Here is a 24,552-nt window from a genome sequence, read left to right as displayed (position 1 = left end):
GATGTACATCACCGAAGAGCCAACAGAGAAGTGGGTCGTATTTTGTGATTCCAAGGCAGCCCTTCATAGCATCAAGTCCGCGTTACGTCACAGAACTTACGAGCAAATGACATCTGAAATCAGGGAACTGCACCACCATGCTCTGGAAAGAGGACACCACATTGTATTTCAGTGGATTCCTGCTCACTGTGGCATCGTCGGCAACAACCTAGCTGACAAGGCTGCCCGGTGTGCCCACGAAGATACAAAGACGCGTCCAACACCTTTGGCGAGGTCGGACGCTGCCAGAGAACTTCGCCTACTTGCGCGCAAGAAGTCCCAAGATCTCTGGACATCAAGTGGCTTCAATTGCAGATTACGTCAACTGGACCCCACGCTACGGCTACAACTGCCACCTAGCCTTTCCCGCGGCGAAGCAACCTTGTTGTGTCGCTTGTGGTTGGGAGTGGCGTTCACGAACGCATACTCCTACCGTATGGGAATGGCCGAGAGCCCGATGTGCGACTCCTGTGGGTGCGAGGAGTCCATCGAGCACGTATTGTGTACCTGCCCTCGCTACGATGTCTACCGCCTCCCTCTGCGGGCAACTTTACACAGACTAGACTCGAGACCATTCACCGAGTCAAAGATACTCGGACCGTGGCCACAACCGTCACTGGCTCGAAAAGCGATTCGTGCACTAGTGCGGTACTTAAAGTGCACGGGCTTAAGAGACCGCTTATAGTGTCATTGTGTAAGGTGTCCCTCCCACATGTACTCAGTGCTGACTCTCTCCCTTTCTTCCTCTTTCTATTCCCCTTTCCCCCACCCCCAGTGTAGGGTAGCAAACCGGATGCTGTTCTGGTTGACCTCCCTGCCTTCCCTACCCTTGCTTTCTCTCTCTCTCTCTCTGGTTCTGATTGCCTGGTTTTGGCGCGGCTCGCGTTCAGTCGTATGGAACGTGGCACGGGCCAGAGAAGAAGAAGCCGGAGCGTTGCACGAGTTGCCCGCGGCGAACCTGCTGGCTATCGGAAGACGCTTCTCGCAGCAAATGCCCAACGACGAGGCGCCGAGCAGCTCTGGCCCTCGCGCTGTCGTGGCGCTTGTCGTTCTGCTCTCGACACTACTTATTTCCGGATTGGTGGCACTCGTGTGGATCTTGATGAACGAGTTGACAAGCTCCAACGGTGAATTGCCCGAAGTGCCGCCATTCTGCTGCCCCGACGCCACGTAGACGATATTGACGCTGGCCAACCTTTCAAACGATCCATGTACTGACATTCTCAGTTATGCCTGCTACAAAAAGAGTGGAGTGGACCGCAGCGCGATTGCGGATCGAGTGTTCACATCGCTCGTGGTTCACCCTACTCTCCAGGCCATACTGCGCTCACCGGTCAGCGATATAATTTGGGGGAACCACAAGAGCTGCCTCATCGCAGGCGTCAAAAATCTGTTCACTGCAGAGAACGCAGTGGAAGCCGTCATGGAGCTCTTTCGCCGCTGGTCGGGAACCTCTACGAGCACGGCGCGAAACGTGGACTTGATCAAGCTTGTGGGTCTGCTACACTTCAGGTACGCAATTGCCAGCGTGTTATACATGTACTACAAATTATCATTCGAGAAAAAAGAATCCACCTACGTCATACGCGTTCAGCTTGCGCCATATATCGATTTAGATGCGTCAAGTGCCGGACATGCCATGTTCGAGGCTGCCAGGAGACACGCTGGCATAAACGCTACGCAGGCAGACGTGCTTAGTCTAATTCGCCGATTACGCATGACGCGCAAGACCTCTGATAGTGAGCACTCTATCGTCCCGATACCGTTGTTAGGCGAACAGTTTCCAAAGGAGGGCATATCTACGTGGCAAGAGATGTTGAGCGCATTCCCAGTGATTGCCATCGAAAACCCTCCCGACGTCGCGGCAGTCTTAAGCATATTGATGGACAAAAACATCCTCGTTCAAGCAGCCGCGCTACTGTACTTCGCCATACACTCGACGCTGGCCACGTTTGACGACGAAATTGGGCAGGAGGCTAGCGGAGTGGATCACGCAGCGCTTTGCGAAATACTGACCATGAGACTTTCTCCATTCTGGGATGTGTTGGCGACGCAGCAGATGACTAGTCCAGACCGTGACCAGGTTGTGCTGGAAATGTTCAACAAGATCTCTGAAGCCGTGATTGCGGACGCCCAAGTTTTCTTCTCTGCCCACCTGGACGCCGACGCGGTGCGGAGTGTGGTGCGAAGCATTCATATTGTTTTGCCTGAAAACCTGACTGCCCCCTACAAGCGCCATCTGCCTTCTATAAGCGAGAACTACTTCGAGAATAAGTTTGAAATTCGGAGCTTCTATTATCAGGTGAGTAGCGAGATTATTTTTTACCTAATAGAGCATAGGCAGCGTCCAATCGTATAACTCCATGATTTTGGCTTCTAGCGCGAGGTGAAGCAGGGACACAGAAAGGTGCAGACAGGACGAGCGCTAACTCTCGGCGAAATTTTTATTAAAACGAAGAACATATATATAGGTGACTGCAAGAACCGTAGCACAAGAACATGACAAGGTAAAAAGCATCAGTTAAACATATCAGGGGTTTACTTAAAAAAGATTACTTCAGATTAGTAGACGTATTGCGAAGGTACTGAAATTCGCAATCTAACAGTGACAACGAAGCTTGACTGACGCAAGGGTTCTCCTGATCTTTTTATGTTGTGGAATGCCTCGATAATTTCACGCGTAGTTTGGCATCTGTGTCTACAAAGAATTTTTGTGTCTTGAAAGAAAGATTTGCAACCACAATCGAAACAATCTGCCGCTAAATGTGATGCATTAGGGTTGTTTAGTGAATGTTTGTGTTCTTTTAGTCTAATGTTAATGCACCTACCGCTCTGTCCAATGTAAGCTTTCCCGCACTCGAGTGGAATCTGATAAACTATACCCGTGTTGCAAGGCACTAAAGGGGACACATGTTTAACTCCGCAATCATCTTTGCTTTTTTTGCCTCCCTGTTCAAGTATCCTATTTGTCATAGGACGCATGTTAGATAACTTGCGTGGGGCCGAGAAAACGGTACTAACGTCACACCTATTGGCCACATTCCTTAAACTATGGGATAATCTATGTATGAAGGGTACTACAGCAAACTTTGTTTCTTTTTTCTGTTTTTCTTGTTTCTTACCGGGACTTTTTACCCATTTTAAAAGTTTTTCGCAGGTTAGTGATAATAAATGCACGGGATAGCTAGCCTTTCTAAGCCTTTCTATGTGTTGTGAAAAACTTTGTTGCATATTGTGCGGAGATGACTTAGTAATGGCACACCTAAGAGTTTAATAAGCTATACCCTGTTTAACAAGTTTAGAATGACAGGAAGAAAATTCTAGCAGTGGCTTCTTGGCCCTAATCTGAAGTAATCTTTTTTTGTTGTTGTTATTTGACTTCCTACCCCCTGATACGTTTAACTGATGCTTTTTACCTTGTCATGTTCTTGTGCTACGGTTTTTGCAATCACCTATATATATGTTCTTCGTTTTAATAAAAATGTAATTGAGAGTTAGCGCTCGTCCTGTCTGCTCCTTTCTGTGTCCCTGTTTCACTTCGCGCTAGAAGCCAAAATCATGTTACCGTACCAAGTCGCCCAACTGTCTATCCTTTCGTATAACTCCACTCTCAATTGTGTCCTTAGTTTCGACCTTTCGATTTGTGGAAGCGGTTGGTTCGAGAGCTTATATTTTTACAAGCGCCTCTAGGCCTTATTCAGAAAGCTTTTATTTCGAAAGAAGCTTTGCTTTTGGCTGGCTTATATGTTGATAGACAGCACATAAGCCTTCGCTTATATGCTGTCTGTTACTTTTTACTTTGGCGTATGAATTGTATTGTGAATTCAGGCCCTGATTCCTGCAAGTCGCCTAAGAAATACACGTAGGTATTAAAAAAATTGAAAAAAAGAAATTCCGTATTACTCGGTTTCTCTCCGCTCGATACAGTTCACGTGTTCAAAGATCTAATGCGACTATTGCTTTTATGGAATACTTCAATTATGATATTTGCTCTCCAAGTAGTTGTTCTCCGGAGCTGCCTTTGCCCTAAAGCAACACCTATTTATTTTGTTCTGTGACTGCGACAAATGAGCCAGCGCCGCCTGACGAGCCAAAGATGTTTAATCTCTGACGAGGAGTTAGGAAAGAAGGGTGTAGGTTTGCTACGATGGCGCCAGATAGGAGGTGCGTAGAAATCCGAGGACCCCTAAGCACGTCAGATAGTTGGAAATTTGAAAGCACGAATGTCCAGTTGAACGCCGTTGAGCGGTCCTTCGAGTTGCGCATTCCTCGCGGGTAAGCGAGCGTGTTGAGACGCTTGGCCAATGCCTCCAAGATAGCACAAGGCCGGTGGACTTCGATCCGTGACGTCATGCTTCCTCGCCCGATAGCCATAGAATCTAATGTGGACGCTCTTGAGTAAGCCGCGGTGATTTGACGTCACCGCTTTCGCCACGCCCGGTTTGGCAATGGAAATATCGCTCCGAGTAGCATGACGTCATAAAGCAGGGTGCACAGGTCTGCTATTTCGGAGGCGTTGGCTTGGTGCATTTTTATTTGGCGTTACCGAGGCGCAATTAGAACGCAGGCGAGAACTTGCGCGGACAAGATGCGCGTGGATAACACAGGCTTCTGCGAGCGGGAGGCAGGGTGACGTGGCGTCGTGTTGGTTCCCTCTCCCTTCGGGCAACACTTGGCGCGCTAGCTCAGCAGGTGTTCCCTTTCGCTCGCTGTGATCCGTCGAGGAGTGCGTCTGGCATGGCGTGCCAGCCAACGGGAATTTAGGGGCCGTTTTTCTCTTTTCCAGAAGACAGCCGCCGGCTTTTTCGCTCGATGGTTGATTTGATGCGCGTTTGCATCAATAAATGAACAACGTACGCGAAATTTCGCTCGGATTGCGTTACCATCTCTATCCATATCTGTTATTCTTGCATGTTTGCCGAGAGGCAAGCTTGTACCGGTCTTTCTTTTTTCCCTCTCGCTCGAAGCAATGAAGTTGAATAGTCAAAAGTTGTATTAGTTGCTAAATCGACTGGTAAAAAACGTATTGCTTCATTTTCTTGATCTTTAAGGAAGTTTCCAGCTATTGTACATTTGTAGGATTTCTTTTTTTACGAAAAATTCCACTTCTCGAAAACGACTTGTCAGCCGCTGTGTATCGTTTTTAGCAGCAAGTTCTTCGTCTACGCTTTGTGGACTTACTGGTGCTTTACCATGAGTGAGGGTGAAGAACGATTGCGTTGGCTGTTGTTCTGTCAGCTTTCATATGTTGTCTGCAGTCTCACCTACCTCGTTGGTATGTTTCGGAAGCTGCACTTGCTGAGTAGGGTGCTTAATGCACATGAATATGGGTATGCGTGCTATGGCGGCACGCTTGCTTCGTGCGCTGCGTTCAGGTTGACTTGTAGGTTGTACGAACGAATTTTACTGGCTTGAGATATACTTACGGGCAGTGTTACTTCTGCCACTGATTAAAACGGCACATTTAACAAATTTGACCTCTAGCTGAATCCCAGGCTTCCCTGTCGTAGCGGCGTACACTTGCTTTACACTTGCGTACACTTGCTTTACCTGTAGCGAGCTGAAAATGCGAACACGCTGGTTTCGTTGAAATACGGGATCCGTAGGAATCTTCTTGTCTTGGTAATTCTAATGATATTTGGCTACACCTTAGTGCCGACTGCCTTTTTTGTCATTTCCTTTACTTGGTGTTGGTAGTAACGGGCCTATATTGCGTGACCGTGCTCACAGGGGGAGTCGCTCCATGTAAGCACCTGAAGGTCGATGACGCATTGTAATAAGCGGGGCAAACATGCGCAGTAAAATGTTCTCGTTTCTCCTTTCGCGGCCGGTATGGTACTATGTATTACATTGATGACATAATGTAGTCGGACAGTGAGCTTTCACTAGAGGCGATTATTTAATTAGCGCTTATTACCGATTACCGATTAAGAGCAGTGGCAGGAACATCTTTTACATCCATTCCGCAGAGGCCAACCCATTCAAATCACTGCGTGAAGCAGTTGTAACCTAGCAACCCGGTGTCTGCTTTGCGTCATGTATAATTACGCTCGAACACCCCGGAAAACGTTGCAGCGGTGGTGTAGAGGTAGAATACCCGCCTCGCGTGCAAGAGGTCCAACTGGTACAGAAGAAGCCAATCAATGAGTTAGTGGTAAGAGGTAAAATAGAGGAATTCCAGATCAAGCTACAGAACAGGTATTCGGGTTTAACTCAGAACTCAGGAAGAGGACCTTAGTGTTGAAGCAATGAATGACATTCTTGTGGGCATCATTAGGGAGTGTGCAATAGAAGTCTGTGGTAACTCCTTTAGACAGGATACAACTAAGCTATCGCAGGAGACGAAAGATCTTATCAAGATACGCCAATGTATGAAAGCCCCTAACCCTACAGCTAGAATAGAACTGGCAGAACTTTTGAAGTTAACCAACAAGCGTAAGACAGCTGACATAAGGAAGTATAATATGGATGGAATTAAACATGCTCTCAGGAACGGAGGAAGCCTAAAAGCAGTGAAGAAAAAAGTAGGAATTGGCAAGAATCAGATGTATGCGTTAAGAGACAAAACCGGCAATATCATTACTAATATGGATGAGATAGTTCATGTGGCTGAGGAGTTCTATAGGCATTTATACAGCACCAGTGGCATCTACGATGATAATGGAAGAGAGAATAGCCTAGAGGAATTGGAAATCCCACACGTAACGCCGAAAGAAGTAAAGAAAGCCTTGGGAGCTATGCAAAGGGGGAAGGCAGCTGGGGAGGATCACGTAACCGCAGATTTGTTGAAGGATGGTGGGCAGATTGTTCTAGAGAAACTGGCCACCCTGTATACGCTATGCCTCAGGAGTTCGAGCGTACCGGAATCTTGGAAAAACGCTAACATAATTCTAATCCATAAGAAAGGGGACGCAAAAGACTTGAAAAATTATGGACCGATCAGCTTACTGTCCGTTGCCTACAAAATATTTACTAAGGTAATTGCAAACAGAATCAAAAACATCTTAGACTTCCGTCAACCAAGGGACCAGGCAGGATTCCGTAAAAGCTACTCAACAATACACCATATTCACACTATCAATCAGGTGACAGAAAAATGTGCGGAATATAACCAACCTTTATATAATGCTTTCATTGATTACGGGAAAGCGTTTGATTCAGTCGAAACCTCAGCAGTCATGGAGGCATTGCGGAATCAGGTTGTAGACGAGCCGTATGTTAAAAAACTGAAAGATATCTATAGCGGCTCCACAGCCACCGTAGTCCTCCATAAGCAAAGCAACAAAATCCCAATAAAGAAAGGCGTGAGGCAGGGAGGTACGATCTCTCCAATGCTATTCACAGCGTGTTTACAAGAGGTATTCAGTGACCTGGAGTGGGAAGAATTGGGAATAAGAGTTAATGAAGAATACCTTAGTAGCTTGCGATTCGCTGATGATATTGCCTTGCTTAGTAACTCAGGGGACCAACTGCAATGCATGTTCACTGACCTGGAGAGGCAAAGCCGAAGGGTGGGTCTAAAAATTAATCTGTAGAAAACTAAAGTAATGTTTAACAGTTTCGGAAGAGAACAGCAGTTTACGATAGGTAGTGAGGCACTTGAATTGGTAAGGGAATACACCTAGTTAAGACAGATAGCGACTGCGGACCCGGACCTTGAGACTGAAATAATCAGAAGAATAAGAATGGGCTGGCGTGCGTTTGGCAGGCATTCTCAGATCATGAAGAGCAAGTTGCCATTATCCCTCAAGACAAAAGTTTATAACATCTGTGTCTTACCAGTACTCACGTACGGGGCAGAAACCTGGAGGCTTACGAAAAGGGTTCTACTTAAATTGAGGACGACGCAACGAGCTATGGAAAGGAGAATGATAGGTATAACGTTAAGGGATAAGAAAAGAGCAGATTGGGTGAGGGAACAAACGCGAGGTAATGATATCTTCGTTAAAATCAGGAAAAAGAAATGGGCATGGGCAGGACACGTAATAAGGAGGGAAGATAACCAATGGTCATTAAGAGTTACGGAATGAATTCCAAGGGAAGCAAGGACAACATGGCGACAATTAGTACATGACCGGGGTAGTTGGAGAAGTATGGGAGAGGCCTTTGCCCTGCAGTGGGCGTAACCAGGCTGAAGATGATGATGATGATGACCCCGGAAAAGTAAATCAGATAAGAAATGTTTCTCGTGATTACTTGGGTTTCAAAAAAGTAACCCAATGACTCTGATTGGGACCCACTATAAACAAGCACGGCATCGCTCCTTGCTCTCCCTTGATCATCTCGCGCTGTACGTACTTCCAACGTAGGACTAACTATCATACAGAAACGTGCCAACCGCTCTAGACGAGCAAGGCGCTGCCAGCTAAAGAAGTTGCGTTATAACCTCATCTTGTTCACCAGATAGCTGTAACATATCGCGTTATAGGTAACACCAAGAATTATGAAACGCATTCTTTAATAATTCAGATGAAAGTCAAAAGACCGCTTTTAAGGGTACAAAATATACAAATGTCGTTGGCGAGCGCAATGAATTGTGCAAAAGAGCTGTGCTTTCCGAATATTGTGTTCCGAAAATTGTGCTTTCCGAATATTACCCACTTGCATGTTCTCCGGTAATTACATTATCGCAATATTGGGCGCCCACACGGTGGCGCCATCTTCGTCCGCGCGCCTGAAGCGTCACAAATATTGCGCCTCTTTTCAAGTGACTGAATATCGATTCATTATCGCTGGCTGTTTGAACATCCAGGTAGTTTGCATCAGGTGCAGGTGGGAGAAATACCTTGTTTAGTCCTCCCACTTTGAGCCTACGCACGGAAGCGGAAACCAGCTGGACGTAGTTCTTGTTCAGCATCTCCGCCATGATATCCGCACAAAGCAACGTAGCAGTCAAATTTGCTGGTCACAGTCATACTAATAACCCCTGTCAAGCGGGCAAGTTAAGTGCGCTTACGGAGAGTGTTCACTCAGTTTAAGTACACTTTGCCAAATCAAAACGTCTCAAGTGGAGTGTAACTCCCAGAAGACTGCACTTCACTCCACTCGTCTTAGCCGGCGTTGACTTGCAATGTTCTTATAATAATAAAAAGAAATCTCGTTTTCTTCGGTTGAAAAAATATTAAGTCTGTTTTTATTTATAATACAACGTAAAAGAATCATTTTAAAAAAGTTCGTTGCAATCTACATCTTCGAAAACGCGCTTTTAGTCTGTCGACATTTTTTTTTACTGCTAGTGCGCTCTGTTTCTTCGTTTAGCACCGTGTAGCGTAATGTGTCACTCAAGGTCCCTAAGTGCACATCCCGTAGGTGCACTTAAGTTGCTCGCTTGACAGGGGTATAATATTTATCCACAAATTGGCGCGTCAAGAGAATGACAGTGAGCAGGGAACCTGCGCCAACATTTAAATGTACACAAAATGAGCGCACAGAGGGGATTGTAAAAGGATATATTGCTGCAGCCGCCAGCCATGTCAAGCGTCGCGAAGGGTAGTGGGAGAGATTTACGGCTCATGAAGACGTCGGACGGCGTGAAGAGGACCGTTGCATCAGAGATGGCATCGCAAAAGACGGGTACGAGGGCGAAGGAGCCAGGTGGAATATCTGTGTCCTCGCGCACGGTAAGCTGAGGAGGGCGGTCGCAATCTTCGTCCAAGGGTGCGTCACAAGGGGAAAATTCAACTTCGGCGCGTGCGCAGTCGATCACGGCTTTATGACTGGATAAGAAGTCCCATCCGAGGATGACGTCATGCGAGCAGGTGGGAAGAACAATACACTCGACGATGTAAACAATGCCGTGAATAAGCACACGTACAGTACAGGCTGCGTGCGGAGTGACGTGCTGTGCGCTTGCCGTACGAAGCGACAGTCCAGAAAGCGGCGTGGTCACCTTGCGCAGCGAACGGCACAGTTTGGCGGCTATCACAGAAACGGCTGCGCCGGTATCCACAAGAGCGAATGCTGGAACACCTTCTACACAAATTTCGACCACGTTAGCAGGAGAGGCGCGAGGACTTTGACAGTTCGAATGGGGCGCAGTTCTTGCCTCTTGAACTGCGACGTTCAGTTTTCCTGGTCAGGTGGTGCGGGTCGCCGACGCATTGGGGAGAGCGAGCGTCGGCGAGGGGATGGCGAGCGACGCGAAGGAAATGCTGGGATGTCAGCACGAGCATACGGTTGGGGGGAAGGAGCGGCGTATTGGCGAAATGGCTGGCTGCCGTACTGGAAGGGCCGCGAGGCGTCGCCGAACGCTTGAGGACGACGGCGGCAATATCGGGCGACGTGTCCGGGAGTGCAGCAAGAATAACAGATGGGTCGATTGTCAGGTGTCCGCCAAGGATTAGCGCGCGGTGCGGTCCAAGATGTAGCATGGGCTTCCGGTGGCAGCGGTTGGGACTGGGTCGTGAAAGACGCCGGTGGAGGCCTGCGTACTGCCTGGGCGTACGTAAGAGGCGCGGCCACAGGCAGGACTGGCTGCGCATAGGTGAGAGGCGTGGCGACAGGCTGCACTGCCCGCGTAGAGTTGAGATTCATGGCTGCAGGCGGCTGATGTGGTGCGGAAGGGACAACTTGGGCGACCTCTTCGGAAATGAGGGTGCGGAGCGTGTTTGGAAGATGGGACGTGGGCTCCTGAGTGAAGGGGACTAAAGAAAGTTGGCGGGCAACTTCCTCACGCACAAAGTCCTTTACCCGCTGAAAGAATGAAGATGGGTCGTACATGTTGTCAAGGCTCGCCAACGAGTCGTCGCTACCCAAAGGACGCCGAGTCGAAGCGCGTTGCTTCCTTAACTCATCGTAACTTTGGCAGAGGCTGACAACTTCAGACACAGTGCGCGGATTCCTGGCTAGGAGCATCTGGAATGCGCCGTCATCGATGCCTTTCAGTATATGGCGAATTCGCTCAGCTTCGGGCATTGCGGCGTTGACTCGTTTACAAAGGTCCACGACGTCTTCTATGTAGCTTGTGAACGTTTCCGCCGTCTGCTGTGCTCGGGCGCGCAAGCGCTGTTCGGCACGCAGCTTGCGAACAGCGGGTCGGCCGAACACTTCCGTAAAGGTAGTCTTGAAGACTGACCATGTGGGCACGTCACTTTCGTGGTTGTGAAACCACAGTTGGGCAACACCAGCCAGATAAAAGATGACGTGAGTTAACTTGGCTGGATCATCCCACTTGTTGTGTGCGCTCACCCGTTCATATGACGCAAACCAGTCTTCTACGTCTTCGTCGTCTGCACCGCTGAAGACCTTGGGGTCCCGTTGTCGTGGAACGCCGGTGCAGGTGACGGACTGTGGCGTCGGTGCCGTTTGGGAGGAGCTGTCGGTCACGGCGGGTGGTAGCGTTCTTGATCGCAGCTCCAGGGTTTCAAGCGACGGGGTTTGAGTCCCAGCACCTCCACCAATTGAGAGAAGGTTTATTGCCGACTCCTAATGCAAAGGCACAGCAACCGGGAACGGCGAAGCAGCCCGAAGCACTGTCCAAACGGACGCCAGCAATCAACAGCGCGAGCCGAGACGAGCCGCGCGTTGGCGATGCGGCTGTGCCGCGAGGCGCGTCTTCTTCTTCACAGTAGAATGGTATAGTCGAATTGTCTGTCACCATGACACAGCAAGCATAATGAAACCTGTTATCCAAGGGTCTATGAAAACATGACTTAGATTGGTAGGTCGTGCGAAAGGGAGCATGGTACTGGAGCTACATTTAGCGCAGTTTGTTACTGCCATTTATTTGTCGCACCCATTTCGTCGCCGCCGCTCCTTCATTCTTAATAGTACGTTCTATTGCTTTTATTCGGATGTTTCAGTTCTGTACTTGTCAATGAATTGTAACGTCAGTGCCTCCAGGTGGGTCGTAAACAGTGACGCAGTACATCATCTCCTGTGAGGGTGTAATCAGCTTGGTTTGAGCTTTCGCGAGCATGTTGAGTAATGCAGGAGTGAAATTAATTGAGCTTAATTGTTGAAAGTGTAGACCTACCACCGATCATTAGTGTATACCGTAAGCCAGAGATCTTCAGTGACACCCCGCTTCCACGCATTGCAGGGCCCTGCGATCTCGTAGTGAGATTGCCATCTTTAGCGGTGACTCTGTGGTATAGCCTCATGGCCTGCAATCAGTGGTCATTGGTTCTGTTTTAGATTCCTTTACACAAAAAGCGGTTGTTGTCTGACCGTATATTGTCGGACGCGTCTGAATCGCTCCGAGATATCCCGTATAGATATATAACCAACCAGAAAGTAGGAGCGAACGTTCTGCCATATCACTATTTTTGATGACTGCTTAGTGGAGCCACTGAGAATTAAAAATAGAGTGCCTGTATATCATACACGAGAAGAAAGGGGGTTAACCGAGGGGCCCGATTTTTATTAGTCATATCATAAGAAGCCAACAAACACTGACACCAAAAGAAACATAGGGAAAATTACTTGTGTTTAATAAATGAAATAAAGAAACCATAAATTAATGGAAATTAAAGTGGATGATAAAGCAACTTGCCGCAAATGGGAACCGAACCCACAACCTTCGCATTTCGCGTGCGATGCTCTACCAATTGAGCTACCGCGGCGCCGTTTTTCCATCCCCTTTCTTGGGTATTTATGTGTCCTAGTAGAACCCTGGGAGTGTTAGCCAGTGCCACCACTCACAGACCTTGGCGGCGGACGTGGAACGTCTTTTTCGCCGCAGGCGTCACGAGAACATGATCTTTTAGGGCGAAGGCAACTGGTCAATAAACCCACATATGCTACCTGAAGGCATCAATGTTGCCGGATTCGAGACCCTCGTTATGTAATAACGAGAAGAAAGGGGGTTAACCGAGGGGCCCGATTTTTATTAGTCATATCATAAGAAGCCAACAAACACTGACACCAAGGACAACATAGGGAAAATTAATTCTTTATTTCATTTATGAAACACAAGTAATTTTCCCTATGTTGTCCTTGGTGTCAGTGTTTGTTGGCTTCTTATGATATGTATATCATACAGTAACTCTAACCAGGACGGAAAAACTGGCTGTTCGTGATTCAATGATTTCGAGGCATGTTTACAGGCGCTCAGTTGTAAGCAATTCATTCGTATAGCACGCGAAACACTTATATTGTTTTCTCGGTTTTGCGGATCAAGTTGGCTGCCTACGTGCAATTAAAACGGTGTATTCTTATTTCAGATACGCAGCAGCAGTGCTCTGCGGGGCCTCTCTGCGTTGTACAGTCGGCGCGTCGACTTGTCTCACACATCCCTCGTGAGATTCGGCAACCAGATCGCCGTTACGGCAAGCGTCTACGCGCTTCTCAGTTTCGGCAAGGAGACCGCCGGAGGAAACCGCAGCATAGCCGACGGCGCAGGTGTCATCAACGCGGCCGTGCTGGGCGTAATGCTTGCCGACGTCCTATGGGAGAAGATTTTCGAACACGCACAACGGGACACCGACAGCTGGGAAGGGCTGGCAGCGCACCTGCGCTGCCTTCGACGACAAAGTGGAGGTGTTGTGGACACTGAACTGAAGTACCCAATTTTGTCGATGTCAGCCGCGGTCCGCGCCTTTGCAACACCCAGCTGGCACGGCCGGGCCCCGGTATTTGGCTACCACAGATTGTCGGCCAGCCAGGTGTTCTTCATACTCTTCTTTGTGCACCACGTTTGTCTCCCGAGGGGTTCCTATGGGAGTGGAGTGAGAGCGTCGGCGCAGATGCGGAACTTCGAGGAGTTCTTCAAGGCTTTCGACTGTGCGGGGACGCCTATGCGGAACGCAGTGGACGCCTGCGGAAAGCCGCGGCGATGAGTGACGCGCTGTGTGTCCTCTAGCACCTGTGGAACTACGAGACGACAACGAGGGCAGCAACGAGAATCATGCTTATTGGTGTGCCACCGCACAGTTCGAGAACAACTCGCACGAACATTGGTCTCATTTCCCTTTCGCAGTGCCCTATTTTGCATCTAAATGTTTCCATCACTTGCGAAACTGTTTCTGCGTTTCCGAATTTGCCAAGCTGCTTTATTGTGATATATATGGAACTAGCGTGAAGGATGGCGGTCGTGTAGAATTTTTTTTCTGGTTCGTGAGTTTCTCTGCGTAATTTATTTTCTCGCCCGGCGGTTTTCAAAAATAATGGCTCCTGCTTTAGCGTAGCTGGTGAACATAGATAATATCAGTGCTGTCAGTAGGAATCGCTTTATAGGCGTGTTACAGACTCTTTGTTGCTTGTTGTGTAGATTTCCGTGGATCGAAACGTGTTCAGTGGGCTACTCTACAGTGACGAACTTTTCGACACCTAGTGCTGTTCGGGAACTGCTCTGTTATGTGGTCTTCAAATATAGGGCGTTACTTTACGTTCCTTTATGTCGAGAGAACTGCACATTCGTAAGCCTTGGCGTCAGTTTTAGCAGATTTATAAACGTCCTGCGGGTTTTGTTTGGGCATGACGGCTGTTTACATCTCATTAGTTAACGTGAACAATTCTTGGCTGTAGCTGGTAAGATATTCCCCTTGTGCGAGCACAACAGTCCTCTTTTAAGGAGGACCTTGTTTAAAAGCCACACACACATTTAAGCTATTCTTCAAGCTTGAACAGTAGCTTGTATTGTTCTATAGCGTTGAACAATCCCTAACAATTGCAGTGCGGCTTACACTGCCGAGAAACGCTTATGCATTTTAAGCCAAGACGAGCGCATTTTTGACTCTGATCAGCACCTTTGCGTTATCAAGATAGCACGAGAAGGTTCCGAATAAAAGCGTTTACCTGCGCTCTGTAATATCTCGTTGATATCGTTGAACACATTTAAGAGTTTTTCTCATGAGCAGTTTGTTTCAACGTCTATTCACATAAAATAGTCTAGCTCGCTTCGATACTTCTGCGTTGCTTAAAGAAATGGCTGTGGCTTAGCTAAGGTTAAGCCCAGGATGCGAAGCATACTAGCCTTTATTTTAGTTGTTGAACCACTGTTTAGCCTGGTGAACTGCTGTTGCTTGGCTATATTTGGTTCGGCTAGACGAAGAAACAACTCATGCGTTACTCTGCTTCGCCTTCAAGAGTGGAACGCGATAGCGTTCCCGTCGACCCGCCAAGGGATGTAAGACAATGGGCTACGGCGCAGCGACTACGCGCCCCGAATTGGACGCAGTGAGCGTCGAGCAACGCAGCGTTCGGCGCGGCAACGAAATGTGCGCCTGAGCAAGCGACGCACGCCTGACCCTTAGAAACAGCTCGTTTCTAAGGCAACACCGCATTCACTAGAGGCGGTTTTGTACCGCTTTGAAGCATCGTATTCGTGGCTCAGTGGTAGCGTCTCCGTCTAACACTCCGGAGACCCTGGTTCGGTTCCCACCCAGCCCATCTTGCAAGAGTTGAGCCAAAGCCACCTAGAAACAGTCTCTGTAGCACGCCGCAACCTTCGCTCCTCATTCCAACGAGCAGCTTTGTCTCCAGGAGGCGTCTCACCTCGTGAGTGTCTAGCAGAGGCAAGCGCAGCTGCTTATATACCGCCGCGACGCCGCGAGCGACGGCGCGAGTTGGAGCCCTGTTTCTCCTCTGTCGTGACGTCACGGTGTCACGTGGTATTGAAGGCGACACCGCCGCGCCTGAGGAGCTGGGTTGAGCTCTCGTAATATGCTTCGCATAAAAGTCTCATGCGATATGGAGGGCTTTAACATTTCAAGGGCCGAATTCGCAAAGGTTTCTAACGGCTCTTTGCCATTGGCCAGTGACCTTTGGTGATGTGTTCAACACAAAGATTGGCTAGCATTTGCTCTTGCGCTCGATTCGTTCGTAAGATAACTTAACCAATCCTAATGTTGGACGTACTATTAGCGAACGCTACCTGTCAAAGCAGGGAACACTTGCGAAAAAGGAAACGCTTTGTTAATGCAGCGCTGGTTGCCTACACGAAAATGTTATGTTATTTGTAGTTTGACCATAGAAGTATCTTTGTTTCATTAGCACTTTTAAATGTTAGTAGCTTCGAGCTTCTTGAAATACATGCCAGTTTCCTTTTCCCTGGTCTGGTGCAGCAGTGCACCGAATCTCCTTAAGGATCTCCTTAAGGCGACGACAAAACGCACACCAATGCGGCGCAACAGTGCTGTACCATGCAGCAGCCTTCTGCACTGGCGGCACAGAATTCAAAATTTAACGTTCACTGATTAAAGTGACACATACTGCAATGTATTTAGGTTATTCAGTGGTTCAATAGCGGCTTTTAAAAATATTGACACTCACTTTAGCATTCACCAAAGAGGGTGAAGGCGAAAGCCTGCGCGCGTAAGACGCATTCATGAAATTACTCGACGTTTGAATGCGTTGTTTCTGCTTATTGTTTTCTCCCACCAAAGCTCGTGGGTTCGATTGCCTTAATTGACTTAAAGCTAACTGACCTTAAAGCTCGAGGGTTCGACTCCCACTGAAGGTCGTTGGTTCGTGCACCTGAATTAACTCTATCTTCCTTAACTTTGCCTTTCTTTATTGGCATGTGAGCGGCATCGGAGACACCTGTGCAAGAAGACGACGACAAACGCGAGAGCAGTGGCACGAGCGCGAGGGGCAGCACGGTAACGCTGGCATGATGAGCGGCGTCGGAGCCAGTTGTGGTAGAATGCGGCGACGAACGTCCACAGTGCCCGCGATTGGGCCGTCAAGTTCGGCTTGGCGGTCCCTAGGGCGGACTAGCCAGGTGGCGCGGGGTCTCCCCTGCGTCTTTTCTGGACCGAAATAAAGTTACTTCACTCACTCACTCACGGACGCGCAAGCAGTGGCACGGACGCGTGTCTGCGCGAGGTGAGCTCACATGACTTTCTGTACCGGACGCTGCGTTTTCCAGACCATCGGGTGTATGAGCCATGTAAGGCTTTCGCCATAGAAAAGAAAAGATACTGACGAGAACTGCAGCGGACAGTTTTGAACAGATTCTGCGCTTCAAGGGGGAAAATGTAAGTAGAATGGGACAGGTAAATCAAACACCATGCAATGGCGAAGATAGCACAAGCGTAATTGGGGACGCATGGCTCCTGAATTCAGGAAGGTAAATGCAAAGGGTCGGCGTCACTGCTCGGGCTCGCGCTGTCATTTGGCTGAGGCTGCTCGGCTGCTCTCTGCGCTGGACCCACTAACCCGCTAACCTCAATAAACCTTGTAGCAACTGTACTAGTTTTCCTAGCCCTAAATGCGGCAATATATTTTCCTGTTTGTCGAGGTAACGGTGCCCGGTGGTGAAGTGGAGAGACTACTTTTTCTTACGCCGGGCTCCCGACATCCCTGAATCAGCTCTGTACACTTCAAGCTACACATCACCTCTCCATCGTCTGCGAACCCTGTCACTGCGAACTGCAATCGCTGCCAAATGTTAAAACTCAAAAATGTCTGTTTTGCGACGACCCTCTCTACGCGTCACAGCGAAAGACGCTGGTGTCTACGCTAGCAGCCATTGGCCAGGGTTCGTTTCTATGTCGCCGGAGCACAAGAGTAGGAAAGCCATAGAAAAGCAATCATGCACAGTTTCACACAGCACCCCTGGGCACGGGAACAGCAATAAGCAGATGTCATCGCTTTTTTTAGCGTACAAGGAAAACGTACAAACCTGCATCGGAGCAAAGCGAAAATCAGGAGCCATGCTTCTTGCTATGTTCCCGTGCCCACTGAATCCGAGGACGGAGTGGCCACAGCTTAAATTCCTTGCGGGCGATGATGCAGTCGTCGATGGGGTTGAACGGCCGAAGGCGAGGGATTCCATCGGGTGCGCAGGGATGAAATATTTGTTGAAGGGGCCACAGTCGGGCAGTGGCGGTGGTAGCATCTGAGCTGGTGGGCATGAGGGAGATAGCGATTCCGGTATCAGCCAGGTGAAGAAGAGCGTCAGCGTAACCTGCATCGGAGCAAAGCGAAAATCAGGAGCCATGCTTCTTGCAATGTTCCCTTGCCCAATTGTTGGAGATTCGGGCACAGCGCAGGAGGATGTAAGTCTAGCTTGCGTTGCCGCACCTGTGGGGATGGTCATTCTTCAAGTGAATGCTCTACTCAATCTCCAAAGTGCTGCCTCTGTGGGGGAGAACACCCTGCGGACTATTCGCACTGCTCAGCTCGCGCTCAAGAAATACAAATTCTTGAAATAATCGACCGCCGTCGTTGCTCCCGAAGAGATGCAATTTCAGTTATCAAAGACAGGGCCTTCGGATACTCTGGTGTTACAGCGCGCAACACTCCAAGCATGGATCTTAACCTCTCAGAAGCAATTGACTCTGCTGTGGACAAAGCAATGGCTAAAGCGATGGATAAATTGATATCCAGTCTCTCTGATTGCTTAGCGCAAATAATTTCCAGTCACATGATGCAAATAATGCAGCCCACTAGGACACCGATGCAGTGCCCAGAATATAACGCCACACCTCGGACTCCTAGCAACGAGGTAGAGACGCCTTCCACAGTTGCAGAATATTCCACAGACACTGCTCCGCTAGTCCAAACACGCGAGGATGAGCCCTCCTATTCAGACACTGCTATTGTCACAGACATGGAACTTGACACTCGAGCTCCCAAACGTATGGGGACCCCAATTTCACAAACTATGAAAGCAAAATCAAAAAAGAGTCAACCAACTCCTGTGCTTACAGAAAGTATTCTAAAGGCGGCAGTTGCCACTGCTGTGCGTTCAACACCATTGGACAGCTGAAAGTGCTGCAGTAGAACTGTCGTTCTATATTTTCAGCTTCAACAGATTTATCTTGCCTATCTATTCAATTCAATCCAGATATCTTACTTCTTCAAGAAACGTGGCTTTCACCAGAGAAACATTTTCATTTAAAAGGTTTTCGGTCCTTCCGATTAGATAGAGACTCGCGAGGTGGAGGATTAATGATACTTGTTTCCAGTAAAATTTGTCACAAGGCAAAAATTTCTTTTCAAATCATGGACTGCGACTGTGAAATTTTGGCCATAGATTTATGTCTCCCAGGATACCACCCATTTTCAATTATAAATGCTTATTTCCCCAGCGGTGTGCAAAGTACGCGTCAACTTGATAGGGCTGTGGCTGCATGTAGAAAAGAAATTTTGTTTGTAGGGGATTTCAATTCGCATCACGTGTCGTGGGGACACAAAACAGATTTGTGCGGTAAGCGACTTTGGGAGTGGACTATTGATAGTCACCTTTCATGTAAGAACACAGGACAAGTAACGTTTGTTAGAGGACCCTTCCGTTCAGTGTTAGATTTGACATTTTGTAGCGCTGGCATCAAGGTTTTGTCGTGGGTAGCGGTTGAATCAGCAACCAACAGTGATCATCTTCCTGTGTCATTTGAAATCAATTGTCAAATAACATCTTTAGATTACCAGGCATGCACATTTATGGACCATACGAAATTTACGACTTTCTTACGTTCTGCCGTTTCGAAACTTGCCAATGCCAATGATAAGGAAATCGCTTCTATCATTTGCTGAATTCTAGAGGATTCCCGGAAGCAAGCTGAATTTGTCATCCCTTCGGCTAAAGGCACCGCTTGTCGTTGGTGGAATAATGAGTGTACGCGGGACTACAGAAAAAGAAAGGCCGCTTGGAAAATGCTTCTACATAATCAGTGCCCGACCAATTGGAAAAATTATCAGTTTCATGCTGGTTTATTTAAGCGTACTGTTATTCGAGCCAAAAAGGAATACGATATTAGACATTACGATTATCTATCTAATTCAAAAAATAAGCGTGCTTTATTTTCCTTCCTTTGTGCTAGGAAGGTGCTACCAACACCCTTAACATTAGATTCAATTGTTTTGACCCCGCAGGAACTGAGCGCCTTCCTAGAAGGGATTGCCGAAGGCTTAGAAAATCGATTTACGGCCAGGCTTCCGGCTATTCATTCTACATTAGGTCCTTGGGATGACTTTACTCCAATTTCCTTAGCTGAACTAAATGAGACTGCAATATGTTTACCGAATTCAGCCCCTGGCCCTGATGGTGTCACAAATGCAATGTTAAAAATATTGTTACATGAATCGCCTAACGTTCTTTTAGACCTGGTGAATTATTCACTTAAATACGCATGGATTCCGTTGCACTGGAAGCTTGCCAAGGTAATATTGATGCTTACGAACCAAGGAGGAAGGTATGTATTGGAGAACATTAGGCCCATTGCGCTTACATCAAACGTAGTAAAATTCATTGAGAGTCTTCTTCACCGTCGCATCATGAAATTTATTAATGATAATTCCATTCTTAGTCCCTGTCAGATTGGTTTCAGGGCCGGCTGCTCCATCTGGCATGCCCACGTCGACTTAGACAGCCGAATACAACTCGCTCGACGTCATAAGCAATACGTTGCCTTAGTGACGCTCGATATCGCTAAAGCATACGACACTGTGGAGCACACTATATTGATCAATCGGTTAACTTCCTGTTGTGTTCCTGGGTATATAGTAGCGTGGATTCGGTCATTCTTAGGTGAAAGAGAATTCTATTGCTACGAAAGCGGCGTTTCTTCTTCTAGACACAAACAAACGAGAGGCGTACCGCAAGGCTCAGTTCTTTCCTTGGTACTTTTTAATATTCTCATGAGCACACTACCTTGTCATCAAGAAATAACTACTTATGTTTATGCAGACGATATTGCGTTTTTGCATCTGCAAACGACATCCACACGCTATACCAACGACTGCAAACTTACCTTTATGATCTGGAGAGGTGGTTAGATGCTAGTCACTTCACCCTCAATGCCAGCAAATGTGCTGTTCTCGTATTTCCGATACGTGACATAGTGCACATTTCATTGTCTTACCACCTTCAAGACATACCACAGGTGGAATTTCGTTTAGCACCGCGTAGCCTAACGTATCACTCTAGGTGCTTAAGTGCACTCCCCGTAAGTGCACTTAAGTTGCTCGCTTGACAGGGGTGTAATATTTAACCACAAAGGTGGCACATCAACAAAATGACAGTGAGCAGGTAACCTGTGCGAACCTTTAAACGTACCCAGAATGAGTGTTTAAATGTAGAATAGCATAGTGGAAGTGTCTGTCACCATTACACAACGAGGATAATGAAATCTGTTATCCAAGGACCTATCAAAACATGACTTAAATTAGTAGGTCGTGCGAAAGGGGCCATGTGACTGGAGCTACACTTAGCGCAGTTTGCAACTGCCATTTACTTGTCGCACCCATTTCGTTGCTGCTCCTTCATTCTTAAAAAGAATTGCCTAGTACGTTCTGTTGCCTTTACTCGGATGTTTCAGTTCTGTACTTGTCAATGTATATAACGTCAGTGCCGCCAGGTGGGTCGTAAACAGTGACGTAGTGCATCATCTACTTTGAGGGTGTAATCAGCTTAGCTTGAGATTTTGCGAGGATATTGAGTAACGCGAGAGTGAAGTTAATTGAGCATAATTGTTGCAAGTGTAGACCGACCACAAATCAATAGTGCATACCGTGAGCCACAGATCTTCAGTGGCAGCCTCCTTCCACGCATTGCTGAGCACCGCGATCGCGGAGTGATATTGCCATCTTTTGCGGTGACTCTGTGGTGTAGCCTGATTGCCTGCAATCAATGGTCATTGATTCTCTTCTCAATTCCTTCACACAAGAAGTCGTTGTTGTCTGATCCTATATTGTCGGCCGCGCCTGAATCGCGCCGAGATGTCCCGGATAGATATCGAAGCAACGAGGAAATAGGAGCGAACGCTCTGCTTGAACATCAGCCACATCACTATTTTTGATGTCTACTTAGTGGCGCCATAGAGAATGAAATATAGAGTGCCTGTATATCATGCAGTAACAGTAACCAGGACAGAAAACACTGGGTGTTGTGATTCAATAATTTCTAGACATCCTTACGCGCACTGAGCTGTAATCAATTCATACGTATGACACGTGAAACGCTTATATTGTTTTCTCGGCTTTGCGGGTCAAGCTGGCTGCCTACGTGCAACTGAAACGGTGCATTCTTATTTCAGATACGCAGCAGCAATGCAATACGGGGCCTCTCTGGGTTGTACAGACTGCGCGCCGACTTGTCTCACACATTCCTCGTGAGATTCGGCAACCAGATCGCCGTCGCGGCAAGCGTGTACGCGCTTCTCAGTTTCGGCAAGGAGACCGCCGGAGGAAGCCGCAGCTTAGCCCACGGCGCAGATGTCATCAACGCGGCCGTGCTGGGCGTCATGCTTGCCGACGCCTTGTGGGACAAGCTTTTCGACTACGCAGAGCAGGAAACCGATAGCTGGGAAGGGCTGGTAGCGCACCTGCATTGCCTTCGACGGCAAAGTGGAGGTGTTGTGAACACTGAACTGAAGTACACAATTTTGTCGATGTCAGCCGCGGTCCGCGCCTATGCCACACCCAGCTGGCACGACCGGGCCCCTGTATTCGGCTACCATAGCTTGTCGGCCAGCCAGGTGTTCTTCATACTCTTCTATGTTCACCACGTTTGTGTCCCGAGTGGTTCCTATGGGAGTGGAGTGAAAGCGTCGGCGCAGATGCGGGGCTTCGACGAGTTCTTCAAGGCTTTCGACTGTGCGGGGACGCCTATGCGGAACGCAATCGAAGCCTGCGAGAAAGCGCGGCAATGAGTGACGTGCCGTGTGTCCTCTAGCAGCTGTGGAACTACGAGACGACAACGAGGGCAGCAACGCGAATTGTGCTTATTGATGTGCTACGGCGCAGTTTGAGAACAACGCGCACGAACACTGATCTCAATTTGCATTTCGCAGTGCCTTATTTTGCATCTAGATGTCTTCATCGCTCGCGAAACATTTTCTTCGTGTTTAATTTGCCAAGATTTTTTATTGTGCTATGGAACAAGCGTAAAGGATCGCGATCGTCCAAAATGTTTTTCTGCTTCGTGAGTTTTTCTGCGTCAATTATTTTCTCGCCCAGCAGTCTTCAAAAATAATGGCTCTTGTTTCAGCGTATATTAGTGCTGTAAATAGGAATCACTTCATTGGCGTGTTACAGACATTTTGTTGTTTGTCGTACATATTTCTGTGGATGGAAACGTGTTCAGTGGGCTGCTCTTCAGTGCCGAATCTTTCGACACCTAGTGCTGTTCGGGAAGTGCTCTGTTATGTGGTCTTCAAGTATACGGCGTTGCCTTGCGTTCACTTTTGTCAAGAGAACTGCATATTCGTAAGTCTTGGCGTCACTTCCAGCAGATTTATAAACGTCCTGTGGCTTTCGTTTGGGCATGACGGCTGTTTACATGTCACTATATAACCTGAACGATTCTTGGTTGCAGCTGGTAAGACATTCCTCTTGCGCGTAGACAATAGTGGCCTTTTGTGGGGGACCTTGTTTAATAGCCACACACACATTTATGCGGTTCTTAAAGCTTGAACAGTAGCTTCTGTTGCTCGATAGCATTGAACAAGCACTAACAATTGCAGTGTGACTTACACTGCCGTGAAACGTATATGCACATTAAGCCAGGACGACAGCATTTGTGACTCTGATCAGCGCCTTTGCGTTATCAAGATAGCACGGGCACGTTCTGAATAAAAGCGTTTTATGACTGCGCTCTGCAATAGCTTGTTGATATCGTTGAACGTATTTAACAGTTTTTTTCTTGAGCAGTCTTTTTCAATATGAATTCACGTAAAATAGTCTAGCTCGCTTCAATACTTGTGTGTTGCTTAAAAAGTGTCATGCGATAAGGAGGGCTTTAACATTTAACATAAGGAAGACTTTAACAAAGAGCCGTTCGTAAGGGCTCTTTGCCATTGGCTAGTGTCCTTTGGTGATGTGTTCAACATAAAGGTTGGCTAGCATTTGCTTTTGCAACCGATTCGTTCGTAAGATAATTAAACCAATCCTAATGGTGCACGTAGTATTAGCGAACGCTACCTGTCAAAGCAGGGAGCACTTGAGAACAATAAAAAGCTTTGTTAATTCAGCCGTGGTTGCCTACACGATCATGTGATCTTATTCGGAGTTTGATCATAGTAGTATCTTGGTCTCATTAGCACTTTTAAATGTTAGTAGGTTCGAGCTTCTTGAAATACATGCCAGTTGCCTTTTCACCGGTGTGGTGAAGCAGTGCACCGAATCTCCTTCAGGCGACGACAAAACGCACGCGAATGTGGCGACATGAGTGCTGTACGATGCAGGAGCCTTCTGCACTGGAGGCACAGATGTCAAAATTTAATGTTCACGCATTAAAGTTACACGTACTGCAACGTATTTGGGTTATTCAGTATAGGGGCAATTAAAAATATTGACGCCCACTTTAGCATACGGCAGAGGGTGAAGGCGAAAGCCTGTGCGCTCAATTCACAATAAATAAATTGACATTCTCACTCGAATGCGTTATTGCTGCTTATTGTTTTCTTCCACCATAGATCGTGGGAGGGAACAATAATGCCTTATCTGACGCTACGTTAACTGCCTTCATTGTTCTAATTAACTCCAAAGGTCCTGGGTTCTACATCCACCAAAGGTAGAGGGTGCGACGTCCATCAAAGTTCGTGGATTCGAGTGCCTTAACTCTACACTGAGAAACGGTGGATTAATTTGCCTTAATTCCAAAGGTCGTGGGTCCGACTTCCATAT

General features: G+C 47.7%; 1 protein-coding gene across 2 annotated transcripts; it reads left to right on the top strand.

Moving 5' to 3' along the window:
- The first annotated feature begins 987 nt into the window (after positions 1-987).
- LOC135914669 (uncharacterized) lies at positions 988-23,108 on the top strand. 2 transcript variants are annotated; one of them, XM_065447605.1, is made up of 2 exons: positions 988-2,341; positions 21,963-23,108. In XM_065447605.1, the coding sequence occupies exons 1-2, from the start codon at positions 1,463-1,465 to the stop codon at positions 22,575-22,577; spliced, it is 1,494 nt and encodes a 497-aa protein (XP_065303677.1). In that variant the 5' UTR covers positions 988-1,462; the 3' UTR covers positions 22,578-23,108. The 2 variants fall into 2 exon arrangements, with proteins under 2 accessions (XP_065303677.1, XP_065303676.1); XM_065447604.1 differs by lacking the exon at positions 21,963-23,108 and adding an exon at positions 13,203-14,458.
- Positions 23,109-24,552: the final 1,444 nt, after the last annotated feature.

Source organism: Dermacentor albipictus, chromosome 4, assembly GCF_038994185.2.
Source record: "Dermacentor albipictus isolate Rhodes 1998 colony chromosome 4, USDA_Dalb.pri_finalv2, whole genome shotgun sequence".
Classification (NCBI taxonomy): Eukaryota; Metazoa; Arthropoda; class Arachnida; order Ixodida; family Ixodidae; genus Dermacentor; species Dermacentor albipictus.
This window is presented reverse-complemented; position numbering and strand designations above follow the sequence as displayed.

Excerpts from the sequence above, each read along its gene's own strand:
- LOC135914669 (XM_065447605.1), top strand. The coding sequence starts at position 1,463 with ATGGAGCTCTTTCGCCGCTGGTCGGGAACCTCTACGAGCACGGCGCGA. Across the intron at positions 2,342-21,962 it reads TTCGGAGCTTCTATTATCAG|ATACGCAGCAGCAATGCAAT; the intron begins GTGAGTAGCGAG and ends TTCTTATTTCAG.